The following is a 21,053-nucleotide window of genomic DNA, read 5'->3' as shown; positions in this document are numbered from 1 at the left end:
TTAAGATTTGAAATTAATTAAGGCTGTCCACTTCAATAGTGTATAAGTGACTGAGCCGTGATGTAATGTGGTGTTCCTGCCGCACACTAATTGATTAACACTTTGCCTTGAGACGTTTCCAGCTGCGACCATTAAAGACACGATATGGTATTACCTAGCCGCTATGACAGCTATGCAAACAAGACAGAAAATCTGGCTTTTGACTAGTGCTCCTGTCGAACTTTTATTGTTTACATATGCAAAATACTGTAGAAGAAATACACACCCTTTAATATTTGCATACCACGCCCCTAGTTTGGCCCCTCTGTAGTGATTTGATTATCTTGGTTTAAGCCAAGGGTGGGCAATTATTTTCCCGGGGGGCCAAATGAGAAGCAGAAAATATTGTGGAGGGCTGGGCCAAAAGTTAGAAATAGAAATATAAAATAAAGAATATAGCACAATGTCTTTGTATGCCAGTAATAATGTAACATTCTCCTCCACCCTCATCAAGATAAGATATCCTTTATTTGTCCCACACTGGGGAAATTTACAGCCTCCAGCATCAGCAACAATGTGGGTAGAAAGAAGAAAGAAGAAAATAAACAAACAAACACCGTTCAATTAAGTGCAATATAAATACAATTGGATAAATCACAGTGCCATTTACAATTGTTTTTCACATAACACAATTGTAAATAGTGAAAAACAATTGTAAATTGTTTTTAACATGATAACAATACAATACAATACAATACAATACATGCTGATTTATATAGTGCTTTCACAACAGCGGTAGCTGTAACAAAGCGCTTAACAAAACAGTTAACATAAAGTAAAATAATAAACATAAAGTAAAATAATAAACACAACACATAACATAAAACACGGACAGTCATGCAGTTCTAACCACTTTCACACGCTTTGTTGTTTGAAGCAGTTTGAGATGAAAGAGGAGAGAATCAAAGTGTCCTTTAACCAGTGGATCAGAGACGTCATGCTCAAAATGTGCACACGTCGGCTACAAGCTAAGTTTCAAAGTCAACAAGAAGCTGTAGCATCCATTGGCGAAAAAAGACATTGGTTCACTTCTCCTGTCCCCTGGAAATCCATTTCAATTCCAAGCGGCGACTCACGGTTACAAATACGCATCAGCGCTCTGCGCCAATGCTCCTCTCTCCTCATCCTCAACTTCAGCAGCCATCCATCCAGCCGCACCAACGCCGACTGTCCAACAGCGCTGACATAGCCACTGAACAAAACGGGGTTGTGAATAATGCTGCCCATTACAGGCACAAAAAACACAAGCGCCCCAGGTCTGTCCAGCACCGACAGTCAATGGCGCCGACATTCCTCCCAATCAAAATCTGTACTGGTACAGGCGGGCTGCCGAGAAGGCGCAACCACCAAGCACAGATACTGCTCCTTTGACGAATGTAGTGGCCAAAAAGCGCTGAAAACAGGCCATATCAGGTCCACGCGATGAAACGTGACAAAACAAAAGACAAAAACAGCAAAAAAGAACAAAAACAGCAAGGCTCTTGAAGAGCACTTGCCGAAGGCTGCCTACTCGGGCGACATCTTGGGGGGGGTAAAAAAAAAGTCAAACCATTCTAGGAAATGTTAATTTACTCGAGCCACAAGCAATTCACTCTGAGCATGGAAATTGCCAGAATCGGACTGAGTAAGAATGGCTTCCTTGTTTTTCAAAGTCTCGTAGATTTGAGTCTTACCGACTCCAGGGGTCTCCTGAATGTTTCGTACTTTGTTACCCGCTTCATTTAATCAGATACATACCGCTTTCCCTTCCATGGTCATTACTCTCTCCCTCTTTCTTCGTCATCCCCTCCCTCCCTGTGCTCTGCAACTTGAAGTAACTGCGCCACCTGGTGTTGAAATACCTGTCATTACAAGTCCAAAGGAAATGAATGCAATCAAACCTTAATTGTGCACCAATCTTCGGCGGGCCGGATTAAAAAGAACAACGGGCCGTAGTTTGACCACCCCTGCTTTCAGCTTTGAACCACATACAAGTTCTCGACTTCGCAGATGACAAATGTCCGCCTGGGCACGACACCCGTTCCCAAACCGTTTTTTGATGTTCTACAACCCTTGTTCCTAAATTATTTATTCACACTTCATGACCGAGTTTAGCCTTCTTCCATCTGTTCGCCCCCTTGTTTGAGCATGATTACTGTGGACTTCAAAGAGCCCTCCGCCCAAACGGCCGACACCTTTGCGCACAGGCATTTGGGGGCGCTAAATAACCACCCAAACGTCGAGAAGTGTACAAATTAAATGAAACTTTAAACATGATACCATTTTGCTCGTAGATTTCTCTATCAGCTGTATAGTGACATCTTGTTAAACAACGATTCCTATAAGAGTGAAGATGGACATAAGATGCCAAAGTTCCTGAAAATAGTGACAATAGCTGGAAGCTTCAAGCATTCTCTTCATTTCGTTTTCATTGTTCAGACCTTTCTTGCTCTTGTCATAACTTCCCGTCCATGGATTTTAAAGCAATAATATGGATGTTTTCTCCTTTATATCCTCTTGCGGGGAGGGACAATGAAGGACATTATTACTGACAGCAGCCAGGAAGAAATTAATCAGACGCTTAGAATAGTTCATACTTGGCCCCTCCGGAGAGAGGGAGCGGCAGTTTTTTTTTTTTTTTGCCTGTGGATGACATTTTATTCCAGACTTTTTTAGACAGTGTTATGAACAAAGACGCTTCTTTTAAAATGAAACCAGCGTCGGTTGGAATGTATAAAATACTTGTCGAACCATGACAAATAGGCATTTTGTGTCACAACCTTTTTACACTGACTAGCAACCAGGTCTGAGCCAAGGTATAACATGGTTTTAAAAAGTAACAGTTTCAAAACCTCTAAAACCTTCCACCAGCTCTACTTCTAATTGTTTGTATGATCAGTTTTGAGTCCCACGACTTCTTGGCTCTTTTGAGAAATGTTCATGGCTTGGTAGAAGAAGGAAATGCAAAGCGTGTTAACGAAGAGTGGCTGCTAGTGCAGGCAATAATGTGATTCTAATATTAATTAATATATCCCCAAGCGCCACCCTATCACTCTTCAAAAATCCTCTTCAACCAGCTATGAGTGGGAGTGTCTCTCCAATTGGTGAAACAAATACTATGGACTTGCTACCAAGGCAAGTTAACATGGCTAAGCAAGGCTTATCACGTCAGCTCATTTCCGCGTTGACGATATTTCACAAAGTGGAGAAGAGCAGGAAAGTAGCGACTCATTTTCTGAGAAAAAAATATACTTTTACTGTTTAACATTTCAAATAGTCCATTGTTTAGTTTCTTTTCATGTTTATGAATGTATCAAATATTCTCTGTTGTATCAAAATAGATTAGATTGCATGAATTGGGAAAAAATAAAAATACAAAAAGAATACATTTTAGAACTGGTTGTTATCCAATCAAAAGTCAGGTACTGGCCCATCACTGTTTGCAAAAAGGTGAAACAAGGCAGAAAAAGTAAGCGTGAAGCATAATTTTTAAATAGTTTATTTACGTGACCTTTATTTGTCCAGTCGGTCTTTTGAGAACCGTTTCTCATTTACCATGACCAGGCAGTCACATACCAATGATAAGAGCAAAAAAACAATAAAACCAACATCAAGTGTACCATAAAACATCATAAACACATGAACACAATACACGACACATGCTACATTTCGGGTCTTGCTTTCTGCTATTCACATTCTGATCCTCCATATCTCCAAGGCCAGGAAATTACCAGGTCCATATCAGTATCTTTTCCACAGAACAACACCATGAAAAGAAGGACAGAAGAATTGATTGCAGTGTTGAACCTTCACACATCCAGTTCTGGCTTTCTGCTATTCCCTTTCACAAAAACACCATCTTGCCTCTGATATCACTGCAGAAGGCAGGAATTTGCCTGATCACAGTCTTCCCATCGGGTGTCATTACCTTTCACAGTGAACAGTGAAACGAAAAGCGCGGGAGAAATTTCTACAGTTACACTTTAGACCACTGTGGCAGCCTTCCACTATTACGTTTCACACTGGAAAATGTGCCACCTTGTCATTACTGTCTTGTTGAATGAAGGCTATCACCATTTAAAAGGTAAATGTTATGCTTTATAATATCCTTCGCCCCTTTTGCAATCTTACAGCCTTGTTCCTGCAGGAAAACACCGATCTCCTAGAAATGAGATTTTCTTGGACATATTGACTGTATCACACGTGGGATCAATTATATCACACAGCTGTTCTGATTGCCGCTCTCTGTCGACATTGCCGCACTGTTCAGGATTATCTGCATTATTTGGGCAGCAAATGTGAAATTCTTCTCGTATTCCCTATCTGACACGCTGCTGGCAACCTCTCTCTCAACTCTCAACCTTATTCCTTTGTGTGGAATTCCTTTGTGTGGAAGAAAATAGTCATTACATTTTGGGTGGGGATCGCTAAGGAAACACCAGGATGACCTCATGGTGATATGTTTTGCTACTATAATGCATCACAGGCTTTTGCTTTTGTGGAGACACTTGTTACTCTGAAGTAGAAAGCAAGGTCCAAAAGTATCTTCTAATTTCACCTAAAACACACACAAAATGTGTTATTGTTGTGTTTTAGAATAATATATAATTTCTCGCTTGTCATCGGGCTTATGCCCGTAGTTGAATGAACAATGAAAGCAAGTTTCATCAGTGGTATTTTTAACAGTTAGCTGTGCTGATGTCAGGTGTTTTTTTTTTCTTTACTTAATTTTGGAGATTTATTTTTGTCATTGATATTTGTGGACTGAACAGTGATGGAATAATAATGATCTTAATATGCTAACTTTCCTTTAACGCTTTATACTTTTTCATTTAATCAGACAGTTACCATAGATTTCGGGTTCGTTTATCGCGGCTTCAGTGCATAGCGCATTTTTTCAAACATTTTGTGTGCCCTGCGATTGGCTGGCAACCGATTCAGGGTGTCCCCCGCCTACTGCCCGGAGACAGCTGGGATAGGCTCCAGCACCCCCCGCGGCCCTAATGAGGATCAAGCGGTTCAGAAGATGAATGAATATCAATAATTATGTTTTTTTTTAAGTTCGCAAAAAGTCTGTAAAAGGCCCGCTAGAAGCAGCGAAAGTCAGCAAAACAACAGCGAGCCACATAGAGCAACATATACACTACTACATGTATACAGTACGTTTACTGTATTTTGTTATTCATAAACTAAACTAACTTATACATCCTCTTGTTTCTTGTTTTATGTTGAGAGGGAAGAAATTTCATCTGTGCTGTATGCACATTTGACAATAAAGTTGTATCCAATCCAATCCAATGTTTAAATCTATTAGTATACTGTACAGCATTAAGTCATGTTAATTACTTCAAAATGAACTTCTACATGCATGTATACCATTAAATTTGACCTTATGAATATTATGTACATGTACCTATTTGGAGGGGTAGGCGGTGGTTGCTACTTCGCGAATTTCGTTTATCGCGGGTGGTTTTGGTCCCCATTAATTGCGATAAATGAGGCATTGCTGTACCGTAAAATCTTGTGAATGAGACACATTCTTTTTCCACGTAAAATTATCTACAATTGGCCTGTTTTTGTTCATCTTTTTTACCCCCTAGCTGTCTCCTGAACATTACATCACAGTTGCTCAGGGCTCCGGTAACAACCAATCAGGGCTCAGCTTCAGACAACAGATGCCATAAGATTAGTGTTTCTTCACCTTTATCAAACTAGACTTCATTAAGTGCAACCTCAAGTGCGCTTTCACAACATGACGTGCCTTTTATGTACAAGTGCATTTTGCTTATATTGAAATTATTTTGAAGCTTGTCAGATATTGACCAAAAGCAATCATCCCAGCCAGTCTACTTGGACGACAGCGGCGGCGTACTGGTACAAATTGCTCATGATAAGTCAAGTTGCAGGCTAATGCATAATAGATGAGTGAGACTTGATGAATATAGTATGTGCGCGCACAAGTCTCATTTCGTTAAGATTCATGTTTATCTAAATTCACTGCCATGCCAGGCCCACTTCTGCATTGAGGTTTGAAGTCTCTATAGATATGAAAGTTTAACACTCCCCATAATTTTCCTTTTTCCATTAGTGCAAATGCAGTATGTCGTGTTTCAAATTCCCACTGCTGTGGGATCGTTCAGCGCTCCGAGGAAATTTAGCAATTACTTTTTGGAAGTCACTTTCATTCCCGTTCTTATTAGACACGGTAATACTTTGCAGCCAGCAGTTGGACTTCAGTGAACATGTGCAAAAAAAACAAACAAAAAAATAATAATAATTCTAAAATCAGACATGTTGACGCGCACATATATAAAAATGAACAGTTAATATTGTCAAAGAAAACGTCCAACCAGCGTTTCTGTCAACTGTCAGCCTTAATCCAATAGATCAGTGGTTCTTAACCTTGTTAGAGGTACTGAACCCAACTAGTTCATATGCACATTCATCGAGCACTTCATTTGTGCAAAAAAATAAAATAAAATCACCATGTAAAAATGTGTTCATTAAAAACTGAAAAAAAGGAAATACAATTTCGAGACATAAGTGTACTTTTTTTTTTTTAATTGTGCACAAAATGAACCGTGCATGACGTACAATCACGATAGTCACACTTTGACTCCTTAACAAACTAAATTTGCCACAGCACTGACTGCATCAGCAATGTTATGTGATCATCTGCAGCCAGTGATGGGCAAGCGGGCGTATCATAACTTGACATGTTGAGTTAGGTGTGCCTTAACCTTCACGGCAGAAGCTCCGTCGAACCCCTTAGACCGATTCACCGAACCCCTGGGGTTCAATCAAACCCACTTTAAGAACCACTGCCATCGACAAAGGTCACACGCTCACAGTCCTTTTCCACCTTCCACCGGCCTCACCCTGGTCTCACTCATTAATCACAAACAAAAGATACCTTCGTCATACCACAGACAGTCGAATCTAATTTAAAAAAACAAAACAAAACAATTTAAAAAAATCTCTTCAAACAATCAATGTTACACAACTTCAGGTTTGCTGAAAAACATTATTGCAAAACGTTACACCTCTATTTTTTTCTTTTTTGTTTGTTTACTACTGTTATGTTTTAGAGGCATTCTAAGAGGTGGTTTGGCGATTGTTGAAAGCAATGTTTGTGACAGAAAAAAATGTCGTTAGGTGAGGTGATGAATCATTGTAAGGTGTCTACTAGAGTAGAGACCACTATTGGAGAAATTACAGTATGTATGGTTATAGACCAGCTCCTGCGCATTTAATATTTCAATACCGCCTTTGAATTACATCACTAATGAGACAAAAATGCTATTAACAAAAAAACAAATTAAATGGAATACTTGATTGATTCTTGGTTGGCTGGAATGTAAATGAAGCCAAAGTGAAATGTCTGCTTGATGTCATATGATTCTATATGCAAGTGGTTACATTTACCACATAAATTGTTTTCACACAATCATTTCGCACCGTCGACTTGTAACGATGCAATTGCCTTATTAGCTCACGTCTCGCATCTCCCTGCTGTGTGTGTGTGTGTGTGTGTGTGTATGTGTGTGTGTGTGTGTGTGTGTGTGCGTGTGTGTGTGTGTGTGTGTTTGCCCATTGCCCTTATTTACTAATACCATTAAACATATTTCAAATTCACTGCCACACCTCTTGCACATTTACCCACTCTACCAGAGTGAAATAGATACATTATTTGCACATTTCGAAAAAAACGAGGAGGCATTTCTCCCGCTCACCAAATGAAATTTGTGGAATCAGTTGTTGTTGTTTTTAAACATAAAACACACACCCATTTGCTTTTATTGGGTTCATTTCATCTAATTTAAAGTAGGAAAGTCACAAATCTATCCGTTTCTCTCTTCACTTGTGTTGCCCCAATTGTTGATTTATTTCATCATAAAGCGCAGTTAACAGCATTGAAGTGGGGTTCACGTTTAAGGTATTTCGAGCACTCGGTTCTGGAGGATTAACTTTTGAACGGAGACGCTGAGAAGTCTATTAGACTCGGTGTCTCTTTAAGGTGACATATTTAGATACCACGTGTCGTGTTTGACAGCAGGCCAATCCCAAATGGTGTGGCATTTACTGCTGTGATGCTTGCTGAATCTTAATCCTTAAAAAAATGGCTGCACTACAGGTGGCGGAATTAATCTGATCCACTGAAGGAATTTGTCAGTTTACCTTTTTAACACAAGTCCATTGTACAGAACATGGATGGATAGAAGGGAGGAAATGATGGATAGATGGATGGATGGCAAGATAGATAGGCAGCCTTATGATGGAGCGGCCGCTGAAAGCCTACCAACGATGCGACAGTAAGAACATGCAGGAAGGTGGAACTTCAAGAGCAACTCATGCCACCGCCGCGTGTAAGAAGACGGATCAAGTGAAGTAACAATCCTGGAATGCGCTAATGACTGCATCGACAGTGACTATACGTGATGTCACGGTAAGGCCTTGCGGGAAGGCGTGCCTTAGAGAAGCGAAAGCCACCTCACAATGGAAGAATGCATATCGACTGAGGTTGTGATATTTAAAAAAAAATCTATGTAGAATCTAAAAATCAAATATCTAAAGAATATTTTACTGACCTCAAACTCTACATTGCTTTCGTCTTTTCGGACCGACAGTCCTTGAAATGGGCTGATCAAACGCTGATTGAAAGACAACCAATGATGCGACAGTACTACCATGCGGGAAGGCGAGATTGAAAGTGAAAAGAAAGACAGACCATAGTTGAAGAAGAAAAAAAACATCTTCTCGGCCTCCGTACCAAAAAAACGTGACTTGGCCAGTCATTTTCCGGAATTGAGCACCCACACAAGGTATCCTTTGTGTTTGTGACTCAGTCTGCCTTTGCTTCTCGTGAAGCAAGCATCACCCTTGTGCATTCATATCAAGCATTTCATAATCTACAGCACTGCTTGTTTTGTGCGTCTATTGAGTGTGACTGCTAAGAAGGCTACCGGCACTTTGATAGAAGAAGGTGACATCCACGATAGAATTCAATGAAGAACTCGACACTTGGGCAAGCATGGCCACTCATTTCCATTCTTGTTAAATTAAAAAAAAAAACTGAAATCACGGGAGCTGAATGTGCTAACGAAACAGAAATCAACAGTGGGACATCAACCCGAACAGGGGGGATTCCCGTTCCCAAAAATGTACTTCCTCTACCCTTCTCTCTGCTTTCCATACACCAATAAGTGTCTTCGGTAAAGCTAAAAGTTATGTTCGGTATTCATTCATCCCTTTCATTGGTCTTTTAGATGTATTTCACATTATTTTCTTTATGTAAAACTGTAGCTATTCTCTGTAAAGGTTTTGGGAAGTCTGGAAATGGATTCATTGGCTTTTCATTATTCCTCATCGAATCTGGTTTTCAGCAGTTTTTTTCAAATGTATGAATTACAAGAACTGAGGTTCTACTGTCATGTAAAAATATTTTGAGTTTCTTAGAAAAAAAACAACAACAAAACAAAACAACAAACACCAAATGCCCAACTCAAAGTATACTCGGCTTGTCTAATTCTGCAAATTTGTCAGCTAGTTTCTTAGGAATCACATCATTAGAGGTCACTTAATATCCTCTTTTTTTTAATGCCTTAAAAAAATCACGTAATAATGCAAGCGTATTTTTATTTTTCACACTTTTCTCTCACACCTTGCAGCAAGCTCATCAAGCAGCTTGATTGCATTCAATAGGCACGTTGACAAGTGTTTCATTTTCCTCGCAGGTACAGGTTGTTATTTGTCGCGACTGCATCACATTGTTTGTCTTTGTATCGACACGGCTGGGGTCACAGCTCTGTTTTTCCTTCTTTTCACACTCCTCCTTATCTCCTGCTTTTTCCCCTCGTCTGCCCCCCTCTATCACAGAATCACTTCCTGTCTGGCACCTCTCTCTAGCCTGATAAGAAGCCAAAGAGTCACACTCTTGTCCGGCAACGGATGTTCCTCCTTGACAACACTGGCATCTAAACAAGTGCCTCTGTTCCAAGGCCATAATAATAAACCCTGATAAGGCAATCATTTTTCTTTTTAAAACTCATCACACCTCAAATGGACAGTGAATCGTTTTAATCGTAAGGTTTAAACAATCAAGTCTCAAGTCTTAAAATTTGCAACTTAACTCTGATCAGGTCTTGTCTTTGAATTGCCGTCAACGTTTTTCATGGGAACAAATGCATTTCCATACATCGGATCAGAAAAAATGAGAAATAGGTGTTTTCAGTTATGAGTCACAGAACAAATGAAACGTATGTATGAAATGTATGTCTCAAGGCCCCGCGGTGCATGCTTGTTATTGGACAGCGTTATGTCTGTCTACTGAATTCATCAAAACAGCGGGAAGCATTGTCCTTTTTTGTTTCCAATTGGTGGCTTTTCAGCCTTCAAAAGAACACAAAAAGTGAAGAAGTCCCCATTGTATGGCAGAATAATGACTCAGAATGCACCCAGCTACAATTAAAGTTGTTTTCCAGTTTTCCATTGTACACTCCATCTGTCTTCTCATCCGCTTTGTGTTCTTCGGCGGCGCTACGTTACGCACTAATTACAGATTTTTCTAGCATCTACTTAGCGGTAATGACTGTCATCAAGTCCCCGTACTCAAGCAGTGCTTTGAAATCCAATGCAAAGAGCTCTCATCCACTCGCTCTGACTATGTTTTGTGTCTTGTCTATTAACCTCGTCGACATCCTTTCCTCGCTGTCCCTCATCTTTCAATTGACCTCCTCAGGTGTATGAGTAAACCAGTAGTTAGCTATTTAAACCGTGTGAATTTTGCATTAATGGGCCATGGCGGCCATCTGCCTACTGTTGGCGCTTTCGGCCAATGAGCCTGAAAATGACTTAATTTCTCCAACTGCCCGCCGTGGGAGCTTCGAGGCCATAACCCCGGAGAGCAGAACCAAACGCTTTTAATTGTTGTGGCGAGAATGTGCTCTAAGCGGTATCATGGTGTTGCCAACGGAGTTCTGGCCTGCGTGTTTGCCATTCAGGCAGGCATCCTGCCTTAATTCTACGTTTGATAACACTCCTTTTGGTTAGTTCCTCTGCAATGGAACAAAGCCCTTACTCCTGCCCCCAAGGTCATTTCCAAACCCCCAGTGACTGACACTCCAAGCAGTCTGTATGTGTGTGTGTGTGTGTGTGTGAGAGTGCGAGTGAGAGAGTGAGAGAGAGAGAGAGAGTGAGAGAGAGAGAGAGAGAGAGAGAGAGAGAGAGAGAGAGAGAGAGAGAGAGAGAGAGAGAGAGAGAGAGAGAGAGAGAGAGAGAGAGAGAGAGAGAGAGAGAGAGAGAGAGAGAGAGAGAGAGAGAGAGAGAGAGAGAGAGAGAGAGAGAGAGAGAGAGAGAGAGAGAGAGAGAGAGAGAGAGAGAGAGAGAGAGAGAGAGAGAGAGACACACAGAGACAGAGAGAGAATACAGTATTCCCGCACTATATCACCATTCATTATTGGCATGCCTCTATTTCTCTCACATTTTTTTTTTCAGTGATCATATTCTTGGTGGTTTGTCGCATTGTGAACACATGAACACAATGAACACTGCAAGGATTTACTCAGTGTCATATTTTCTTTGTCTAAAGAATTGGTGGCTGGTATCGACAGCCTCCTCACCTTAAAATTAAGGCCGGTATCAGCCCGATACTGAAACCTGGTTTGGGTATTTGCCCATTCCTTTGTCTCATCTGTATATATTTTTTCTTTTTCTTTTTTTGTCTCTTCAAACACATGATGGTTGTGTTTTAAAAATGTTTCAATAAGTTTGATTAATGTGAATGTGAGTGCGAATGGTTGTGATCTCTCTATGTGATTGACTCGCGACCAGTTCAGAGTGTAGTTGTTGTTAGCCCAAATTCAGTTGGGCTTGCTCCCCACGAATCTCAGCAGGATAAACGGGAAGTGAAAATGGATGAATAGATGCTTGCTATCGGACAACACTGTTAGATAGATGAGATTCAGTGTTTAATTTATTGAAGTATGTATTTTTTATTGCTGTATGATTCAGTGTTTTGTTTGATTTATTTATTTGATGTAGGTGTGTTCTATTAGTAGAAATTGGATCACCGTCCCAGTCCATGTGGTCTCTCTAAGCTTCTTCTATATCAATGTGACATCTGCTCATTGTCTTGTAGCTTGTTAAATTCATGCTGTTGACTTGCCTTTGGCCACACTCCTCATTGAAGATCCAGTTGAACAAAGCATGGTTTCCCCTGAAAAAGATTTTGTTCCTTCATGGATTTTTGGCCAACAGAAAAAACAGAAGTTGAGATCACTTCTTTCATTTTTTTTTCTTGTATCACGGAACAATGATGATGAATGCATCCAGCATCTATCCAAGTTGTTTTCCGTTGTGTATTGTGGACCCTATCTGTCATCTCAACCACTTAATTGGCCCAAGTGCATTAGTGTCCCTAGGAGTGGAACATTTCCGGAAAAATCAATGGGGATGTTTGGAAATTTCCTTATTAGAGAACAGCGGGTTTTGCAAAACTAATGAAACAGTGAACATCAAAAGTATGAAGCAGGTCATATTAGGTTCACTGTTAAAGGTTGCAGCTAATTTTAGGCTCATCCTGAAATGTCTTTCCAAAGGCAATTATCCTTAACTTTTTATGAGTAGGGTGTAGGTGGCAAATAAGACCTCTCAGTTTGCTGAACGGCCAATCCGGGGTGTACCCGGCTTCTTGCCTGAGTTACCAGTGCTTTAGAAAACGTATAAGAGATCTTGGGTCCCAGTGGTCCAGAAACCATCACCATTCAAAGCGTATTCAGCCTCGCTGATGTGCAGCCAATTGATTGTGTCATTGTGAAGTGTGGTAAAAGCTGTCAGAAATAGTCTTGTGGCAATCCCCTTTTCCTCTTGATTTCCCTGCCACTACCAAATCATCGTCTTTGTCATCATCCTCCTCATGGTGGCGAGAGAATCTTTTTCGACAAACGCGTTGTTTGCACTACGTCCTGCCTCTGTTGAACACACATAGATTTGGCTGTCCGTGTGTGGCGGCGGGGCGACCATCAGCTGGACAGAGGGTGAACAGAGGAGATTGTAAAAGGTGCTTTCGAGCAGTGAAATAGACCGCGGTCGCCGGCTCAGCGCACGTGATGCATTCACTGTGATGTAATTGCAGGCTTGCCGTTTCAGGGGACGTTATTTAAACAAACCTTTGTGATTTCCAACAGTTTGAGCTGCCAAGCGTCACTTGTGCCCAGTGCTTCGATAATCGCACTTTGACACCAGGTGAAAGTTGACATCTCGGTGAGATGCATTTTTAAAAAAAAAGTGTGTTCTGAGTGAGGCGGTGGGTCCTGCACTCAGCTCTCCCCTAACAGAAGAGAATGTGATTTAAAATGCCATGACAACAACTTTCTAGCTGTCGTGGTGCATACTGTCCTCACGGGGAATTTAATAAGACAAAAAACAAGATTACTTGCATCCTCAATGTGTTTTTAGTCTTCTTCTTGCCTTAATTTTTATTAATTGGTGAGAGAGATCGATTGATTGATCAATAGACAATGGACAAAAATGGAAAACATTTCTGTGCAACTGTAGTCACAGGAACATTGAGCTGGAGGGAGATGGTCTTAAAGCCTTGGCATTTAAGGTGCTTGTCGATCATGTTTTTTTTCTAATCTAATGAGACAACTCTCCGTCGCTTCCTCTGGTCCACGTTTAGTGTGGTACCCACCATCGCACCAAACCGCACCGTGACTTCTTGTCACCCTTAAAATAGGCCAACAAAGTGATTACAAGTTTGAAGAAGCCTATGATACTAATTAGAGGGCACACCTTGATTGAACATGTGTTTTCTAGAAGCACCGTTGTTTTTGACCAGGCATGTTTCATGAGTTTGTTTTTCATATTTCTGTTGAACCACAATTCAACCGCGATATCTGATTATTATTAAGTTAATTTTCAAAACATTTTCATTCACCGTATTTTCCACGAGACTATGAGGCGCACCTTCAGTGAATGGCCTATTTAGATTTTTTTTATACATTGGGCGCACCACATTATAAGACACAATCTATTACTTTTGTCCGAGGTGTACCAAGAATTTTTATGACATGAGGAAAATCAAATTGAGTCCACAAGTTTGTTGAATTGATGTGTGACGAATAATGTCCCGAAGCAAAATGGAGTGCATTACTTGGCTGCTTTTTGATTGAGTCTCAAAAAGTTTGCTCATGTCCAGCAACCCGTCAGATATGGGAATTTGAGCTACGTCCTCGGGGCAGAGTTATTCTTCTCCTTTCGACATTGGCATGGAAACTGCAGTTTCGAACAGTCAGAGCTTTTCCAATCTCTCAACACTTATTACCACAAAAAACAATAAATTGTTCATTGTCACCATAGTCAAATATGTTTTGTTTTGTTTTGTTTTGTTTTTTTAAATGTAGCCTTTTCAAAGTGAAATATTGTAATGGCTCAATGCAAATTTGGTATTAAACTTTCACATTTTGAAAAATAAATTGTTTTTATTTTTTCAGATAAAAATAGACTTGTCAAAGTTATAAATGTTTACTTAGTTGATGTAGAACGGACTTCATGGCAAAATAATGTGGTTGCCCAATTAAAAATTTTGTTTTTCTTATTTTATAAATGTATTTTCTTTGTCATTTTTCAGATAATAATACATAGTAAAGAATAGACATTTGTGATTTTACTTTTAGAAAAACAAAAAAGTATCGCCATTTTAAAACATGAACAGTGAATCCAAATTGTATTCTGTTTAAATGTGTAATTTATGCATGTTTTTCACAAACTATAACCTGCATGGTGGATTTCATTACTACACAGTGAAAAGCACATGCATGGCATGAGGGCATTTTTCTTATGTGAGGGGGAGGGGGTCAAAGTTTTGTATATGCTCTTCTCAATGTATCCTGTCATGTTTGCAGAAATTGTTGTGGTATGAATTATTACTTTTGTCTGACTATCAAGTTACAATAAATGTACCAGTAGTTGAAACTCAAATTAAAATTTTAAGCACTACCATCTTGAGTTCCCACTAAATTCCATTAACATCATCCGGTAGGGTTGTAACATGTTCTCCTCGCACACTGACCTGTAGTGTTTGTGTCTCTCCTCAGAGGGGATTCATAACATGACCATGGAGTCCAACTCAATATCGATGCCCATGTCAGACCCCAACGCATGGGCCACCGCCATGAACAACCTGGGAATGCCTCCAATGGGTATCACCGGACAGCCTATCATGCCAGGTACCACAACACAACTCTGTACAAATAAAATAGAAACGTCTCAGGCGGAACACAATTTTACCCATCACATTTTTGTATTTTGAATTGTGGCTTAATTTTGTTTTTTAAGGATTCCCAACTTGTGCTATTTGTTGGCATTTGTCAGTTAAATAAGCATGTGTCCTTCTTTAAAGTGGACAAAGCCAATTTTTTAATGCAGGAGCTTTGCCTGAGCTGCTTCGTTCCCCGTCATCGAAGTTGCAATTATTTTTAATTGACTTGTCCCCAAGGCTATTTTCCATTGAAGATAAAGCACCAAAGAGTATTTAAAAACGGATTAGGAGACTCCAAAGAAGAAAATACAGCCTTAAAAACGAGTCGGCTGTCTTTTTTGTTGTGAGTTTGTGAACGACTACATTTTTTTTTAACAGTCTTGTAAAAAGAGTTGCTCTTCCTTGAGTTGCTCTCGAGGTCAGAGCACTTTCATTTTCCATCGTTGGGAGTGGAGTGAGTTCATTTCCTGTGTGGTTGCATTGGTCAGGGTGTGAATTTTAACAAATTCTGAGTCATCTAAAATCCTTTTGCCATCCTACAACGAAACCTTCCATGGCTACCAGTTTTGCTTTTAACGTTTAGGACATTCACACGTTTTACATAAACATGCATTTAATTCTTTAAGCACACCATGCATTTAAAACACTACTTTTTGATCAAGCATATGGCTGCTAGCTATTAACTGACTCCAGAAGCTAACAACAGTTAGAAACAACAGACATTGACAGCTTTAAAGGTCACCGACAGTTTTTCTTGTCGCAAGGAATTTTTAACATGCTCAAAATTTCCTTGCAACAAGCTAAACGTTAAAACTGTTTGCGGCCGTAGGTGGCAAGTCGAATGGAATAACAACATAAATTGTAACTTAATTTGCAGTGGGACCGAATGTCACATTTAATGTAAGCCAGCATGTCGACTTCCCTTTACAGATGACTCGTCTCAACTTCAAGACCTTGTGTGTGTGTGTCCGTGCGTGCGTGCGTGTGTGCATGCGCGCGCGCGCCGGAAAACTTCCAAACTTGAAATTGTGGTCCAAACACATGTTTGTGAATGACATTAGCGGTGACTCTAAACTACATCATTAAGCCTCGCCACTGCAGCAGCATGCTCAAACATGATGCATGAGCCTGCACACCTGAATGGAGTGGAGCAATTAGCATTGTAATGAAACACCTGTTTTTAACAGCCAAATATGGCCACTAAAAATATTATGTGGAGACCTGGCACTGTGGGTTTCCTTTCAGGGGCTGTTTCAGTTTGTATGTAGTCAGGTGATCCAAGTAAATTTCCTACGCGGTTCCCATGTCCCATGCTGTCATTATGCTGAATTTATTTTATGTTCCTAGTGGCCACGGCAGCCCGGTTTGGCCAAAATGTTTGGCCATTTTTTTCTTCTGTAATCAGGTTTTGTAGCAAGACCTGTAAATGGAGAATATGGAAAAAAATGGATGTCCAAAATTCCACTTTCCTCTGTGTTTTGGGCAATGACGGGAGGAAACCGCTGGTGTCGGGAGAGTACTGTACATATTATTGGTTTCATAGCATAATTGCCAAAGTCATTGATCATTCATTATTGTTTCAGAGAGCAAGCACAAACCCAGTTCAACAAATAAGAAGAGTTATTTTAAATATACACCATCATAAATTTAGCAATGACAACAAATGCCTTAACGTGTGCTTTGTTGTCAATCAATGTGAGTTTACCCTCATAATGTGTCCCGTGAACCTTGGAAGACTGTAACAATGTATTGTTTTCAAAGTCTTGTTAAGAATAGCCAGGCACAAAGCCTCAATGTAAGCTAAGTAGCTACCGTGGTGCCTCAGTGTGCCCTTGGTGGTCCTGCTAAAATGCCTTTTTTTTCTTAATTTGCGGAGCCGTAGGATGCAACTATTTCTTCTTGAAAGGGGCTGAAAGTCAGAGCAAGAGTACATTCGAAGCATGCTTTTTATACACACGAGACAGATAAGAAAACCTTTATTAGTCTCGCAATGGAGAAATTCCCGATTCACAGCAGCAAAGTTATGAAAGGAAGAAGTAGAACAACAAAATATAGGTGCTGCTGGAAAGGCAGCCACTCACGCGGCGCCATTTTGAAGTCAAAATACCAAAAATAACACAACACATAGGACACTTTGTTGTCTGAAGCAGTTATAGATGAAATAGGAGAGGATCAACGTGTCCTTTCACCAGTGGATCAGAGACGTCATGCTGAAAATGTGCACACGTCTGCTACAAGCTACCGTATTTTCACGACTACAAGGCGCCATTAAAAGTCTTAAATTTTCTCCAAAATGCGGAGCGTCTTTTGTATGCGCTGAGTTCCGAAATCTGTTTATATAGCCGACACGCTGTTTATATAGAGAAAAGGCGGAAGTGACTGTGGCCAGGAATGCGGGAAAGAAGTCGGCCAATCAGGGAAGGGGGGATGTGTATCTATACATATATGGAGAGGGAGAGAGAGAGAGAGAGAGAGAGACAGAAGGCAGACGTGAGAGAGGACAGGCATGCTGGGGAGCAGTCCGCCAATGGGTGAAGGTTGGGCGTGTAAGTGGACGCTCAAGGGATGACGCAAGCAGGTACCAACACCTGTATAGAGTGTGGCAATGTGCATTGTTGCAAAACAACTCCGGTTTTGGTTTCTAACGACCCCCGAAAATAAATTCGACAAAGAGACACGCCTACGAAGCTCAGTTCAAACTTCAAGCCACCGGTTATGCTTTTGGCATGCGTGCCCATCTCACAGCAGCGGTGAAAAACCAAGTCAAGCAAATGAACTCTGAGCTTGCCGTTATTCCCGGAGGCTTGACTAAAGAACTCCAACCGCTGGACATCGGCATCAACCGGGCGTTCAAAGTAAAGTTGCGAACGGCATGGGAACAATGGATGATCGATGGCAAACACAAATTTACAAAGAGTGAGAGGCAGCGCTGGGCGAGTTACGCCACCATTTGCAAATGGATTGTGGCTGATTGGACGAACGTATCTGCTTGCACTGTTGTTCGAGTTTTTGGCAAAGCCGGCATCATTTCTGTGGAGCCACATGGCAATGAACGCGGCATTTTTGATGGATTACGGTACTTGCACAATTGTTCAATTCTTTCTACACACACACGCGCTGCCACCATGTTTTGCCCTGTTCTTTACTTTCAAATGTGGGAAAGCTTCACACGAGAGAAATGTTGACTTTGCTGTTGCTGCTCCTTCTTTCCGCTCGGCAATGCGTAGCGACTCACACTTTAGCATGTGATGTGTTCAATGACAACTGGGATGTGCAGTCCTCTGCTTCTGATACAGAGGATAAGGACTTTGAAAAACGTGAAAAACGTGAGAACATTGTACAATGGCTAAATAAAATACACCCGAACTCAGTTCTGCTTTCGTTGCCTTTTTAAAAACGTGTTTTGGCGTGTATCCCTATGTCTTGGCATGCTACCGTATGCTTCAAGCTAACGTGTTAGCGTGCGCGCATGCATGCCGTATGTTTAAGCTGCCGTATGTTTTACCACTGTAAAACTGCGCCCATTAATACAGTGCGGTTTCTCTATGTGTAAAATACAGAAATGGCACCCATTAATGAGACTGCGCCCAACCGTACGGTGCGTGAAAATACGGTAAGTTTTGAAAGCAAACACGAAGCTGTAGCATCCATTGACGAAAAGAGATTAGTTCACTTCTCCTGTCCCACGTAATCCGCTTCGAACTCCAAGCCGCGACTCCCACTTCCACATCCGCGCTAACACTCCTTTCTTCTCATCGTCGGCTCCTCGAGCCTTACATCCATCCAGCCGCAGATCGTTCAACAGCACCGATCTCTCCGCTGAACAAAGTGGGGCTGTGAAAAATGCTGCCAATAACAGGCGCAAGACACATGCGCCCCGGGACTGTCCAACAACGACAGTCAAATGGCGCCGACATTCCTCCCAGGCAAAAACAGTGCTGGTATACCCATGCTGCCGAGAAGGCACAACCACCAAGCACAGAGTCTCCTCCTTGATGAATGTCGTGGCCAAAAAATGCTTAAAAAAGTCCACATCAGGTCCACACGACGTAACGACAAACACAAAGTGACAAAACGTGTTGTTTTGTGTTTTTTGTTGTTGTAAAGTGTCCTTGGGTGTCTTGAAAGGCACTTATAAATAAAATGTATTATTATTATTATTATTATTATTATTATTAAAACAAACCAAAAAACAAAAAAAAAGCTAGGCTCATGAGCACTTGCTGACGGCTGCCTACTCGGGTGCCATCTTGACTTCAAAGATAATGGAAAGGAACATTTTTAATAAAATGTAGAATTTAGTATTTATAGAGCCATTGCCAACTATCAGCCTGTAAAAAAAACCTCTATGGATGCATTTTGGTTGGCTGGTTGGCTGGCTCGCTGGATGGATGGATGGATACAAATTAAGGCCTCCCTCTTAATACACATTTATCCCAGTTTGCAGTTCAGTAAAAAAAAGTATTTGTTTGAATCAAGAGTCTTCTGGGCAGGTTCTTGCTTTCATGTGACCATGAATAGGCTGGATGGCTTTTGAATAATTGGTTTTATTGGGTTTCTCTTGTAAATCCAAGTTGTCGCGGACACACGTCACAATTCAGAAAGGCGTAATTATGCTTGAGTACGAGCACATTATGTTCACACCCACACAATCCAGACAAGAGTGCTAATCAGGCAAAATTAGTTCTCCTATTCTGGGATCTGCATGCATTCACGCAGCGTCATGCAGCAAGTCAAGAAGACACAAATTGGCATATGAAACACGAGCAGTGATGGATGTTCTCACCTGCTGAACATTCTGCGCACATACAAAAACAAATCAATATTTTCCCTACTGTGGGGTCTCAAAATGATTTCCATTCATATCGACGAACTCTGGGCCCATTGTGGCTATTCAGAAGATAAGATGAGATGTATTTCAACCTTTCAATCGTAATGGGGATGAAAATATACCAGAGCAAGCTGTTACATGTCGTCAAATAATGTCTTTATGCTTGGCGAAGCAGAATGTCTTATTGTTTGCAATATTTTTGGTTCCAGTTCAATAATTGTATGGTACACTGCAGCTGTCAAATATTTTTAAAAAACAAATCTTGATTCCACGGCTGGAAATTTGATTTTTTTTTGCAGGCATTAAAAAAAAAAGACCTGAAATGACAAGGTATGAAGAAAATAAACTCTTTTCAGACATTTTCTGCAAAACCAAAACACTGTGTAACATTGTGGTTATAAAATAATCAACATCGGCATTCTCTTTGTACCTCTTGGGCAGATTTATTGAATACTAATAACAATAATGAGAATAAAAAAAATAATAGATTGTCCTTACTTATAAAGTGCAAAACATTGCACCAAACTGTGTTTGAAGCAGAGCAAGTGTGATTAAAGCAAATATTCAAAGTGTAAATTAGCCACTTGACCTGGATACTGCATACAGCATCATAATAAATGTAATTAATTCAACCACAGATAATTTATGATGTGCAGCAGTGATGTGACATAATCTTTAGGAGACATCTCCGTTCCGTGACGTCCTCTTTACTGGATGTTCTCCTTGAAATGAAGAGAATGAAAAGGGTCGCCTCATTTCCCCATAATAATTCCACCACCTCCCACATCACTCCTCTGTCGTCATAAGCTGATGAGCCCCTGCTCATTGTATCGTATTTACTTCCGTCACCATTGCTGCGTGTGATCGTCCTTTTCCTTGTGCCGCTCAATGTTGTACTGTGTGCGCATGCGTGGCACATCATGGATACCTTCAGTTAAAATTAGG

The 21,053-nt window shown here is 40.7% G+C and overlaps 1 protein-coding gene across 8 annotated transcripts in view; it reads left to right on the top strand.

The window, feature by feature from the left end:
- The window catches only part of enox2 (ecto-NOX disulfide-thiol exchanger 2), a 236,424-nt gene that overhangs the window by 117,847 nt on the left and 97,524 nt on the right, over window positions 1-21,053 (top strand). For all 8 annotated transcript variants that reach the window (XM_052074111.1, XM_052074102.1, XM_052074136.1 and 5 more), the window contains one exon: window positions 15,114-15,245. In XM_052074111.1, the coding sequence (XP_051930071.1) occupies window positions 15,114-15,245 (132 nt within the window). The remainder of the gene's footprint in view (window positions 1-15,113; window positions 15,246-21,053) is intronic.

This window comes from Hippocampus zosterae, chromosome 1 (genome assembly GCF_025434085.1).
Source record: "Hippocampus zosterae strain Florida chromosome 1, ASM2543408v3, whole genome shotgun sequence".
Lineage (NCBI taxonomy): Eukaryota > Metazoa > Chordata > Actinopteri > Syngnathiformes > Syngnathidae > Hippocampus > Hippocampus zosterae.
The sequence above is the reverse complement of the archived record's forward strand: the minus strand, read 5'-3'. Positions and strand labels throughout refer to the sequence as shown.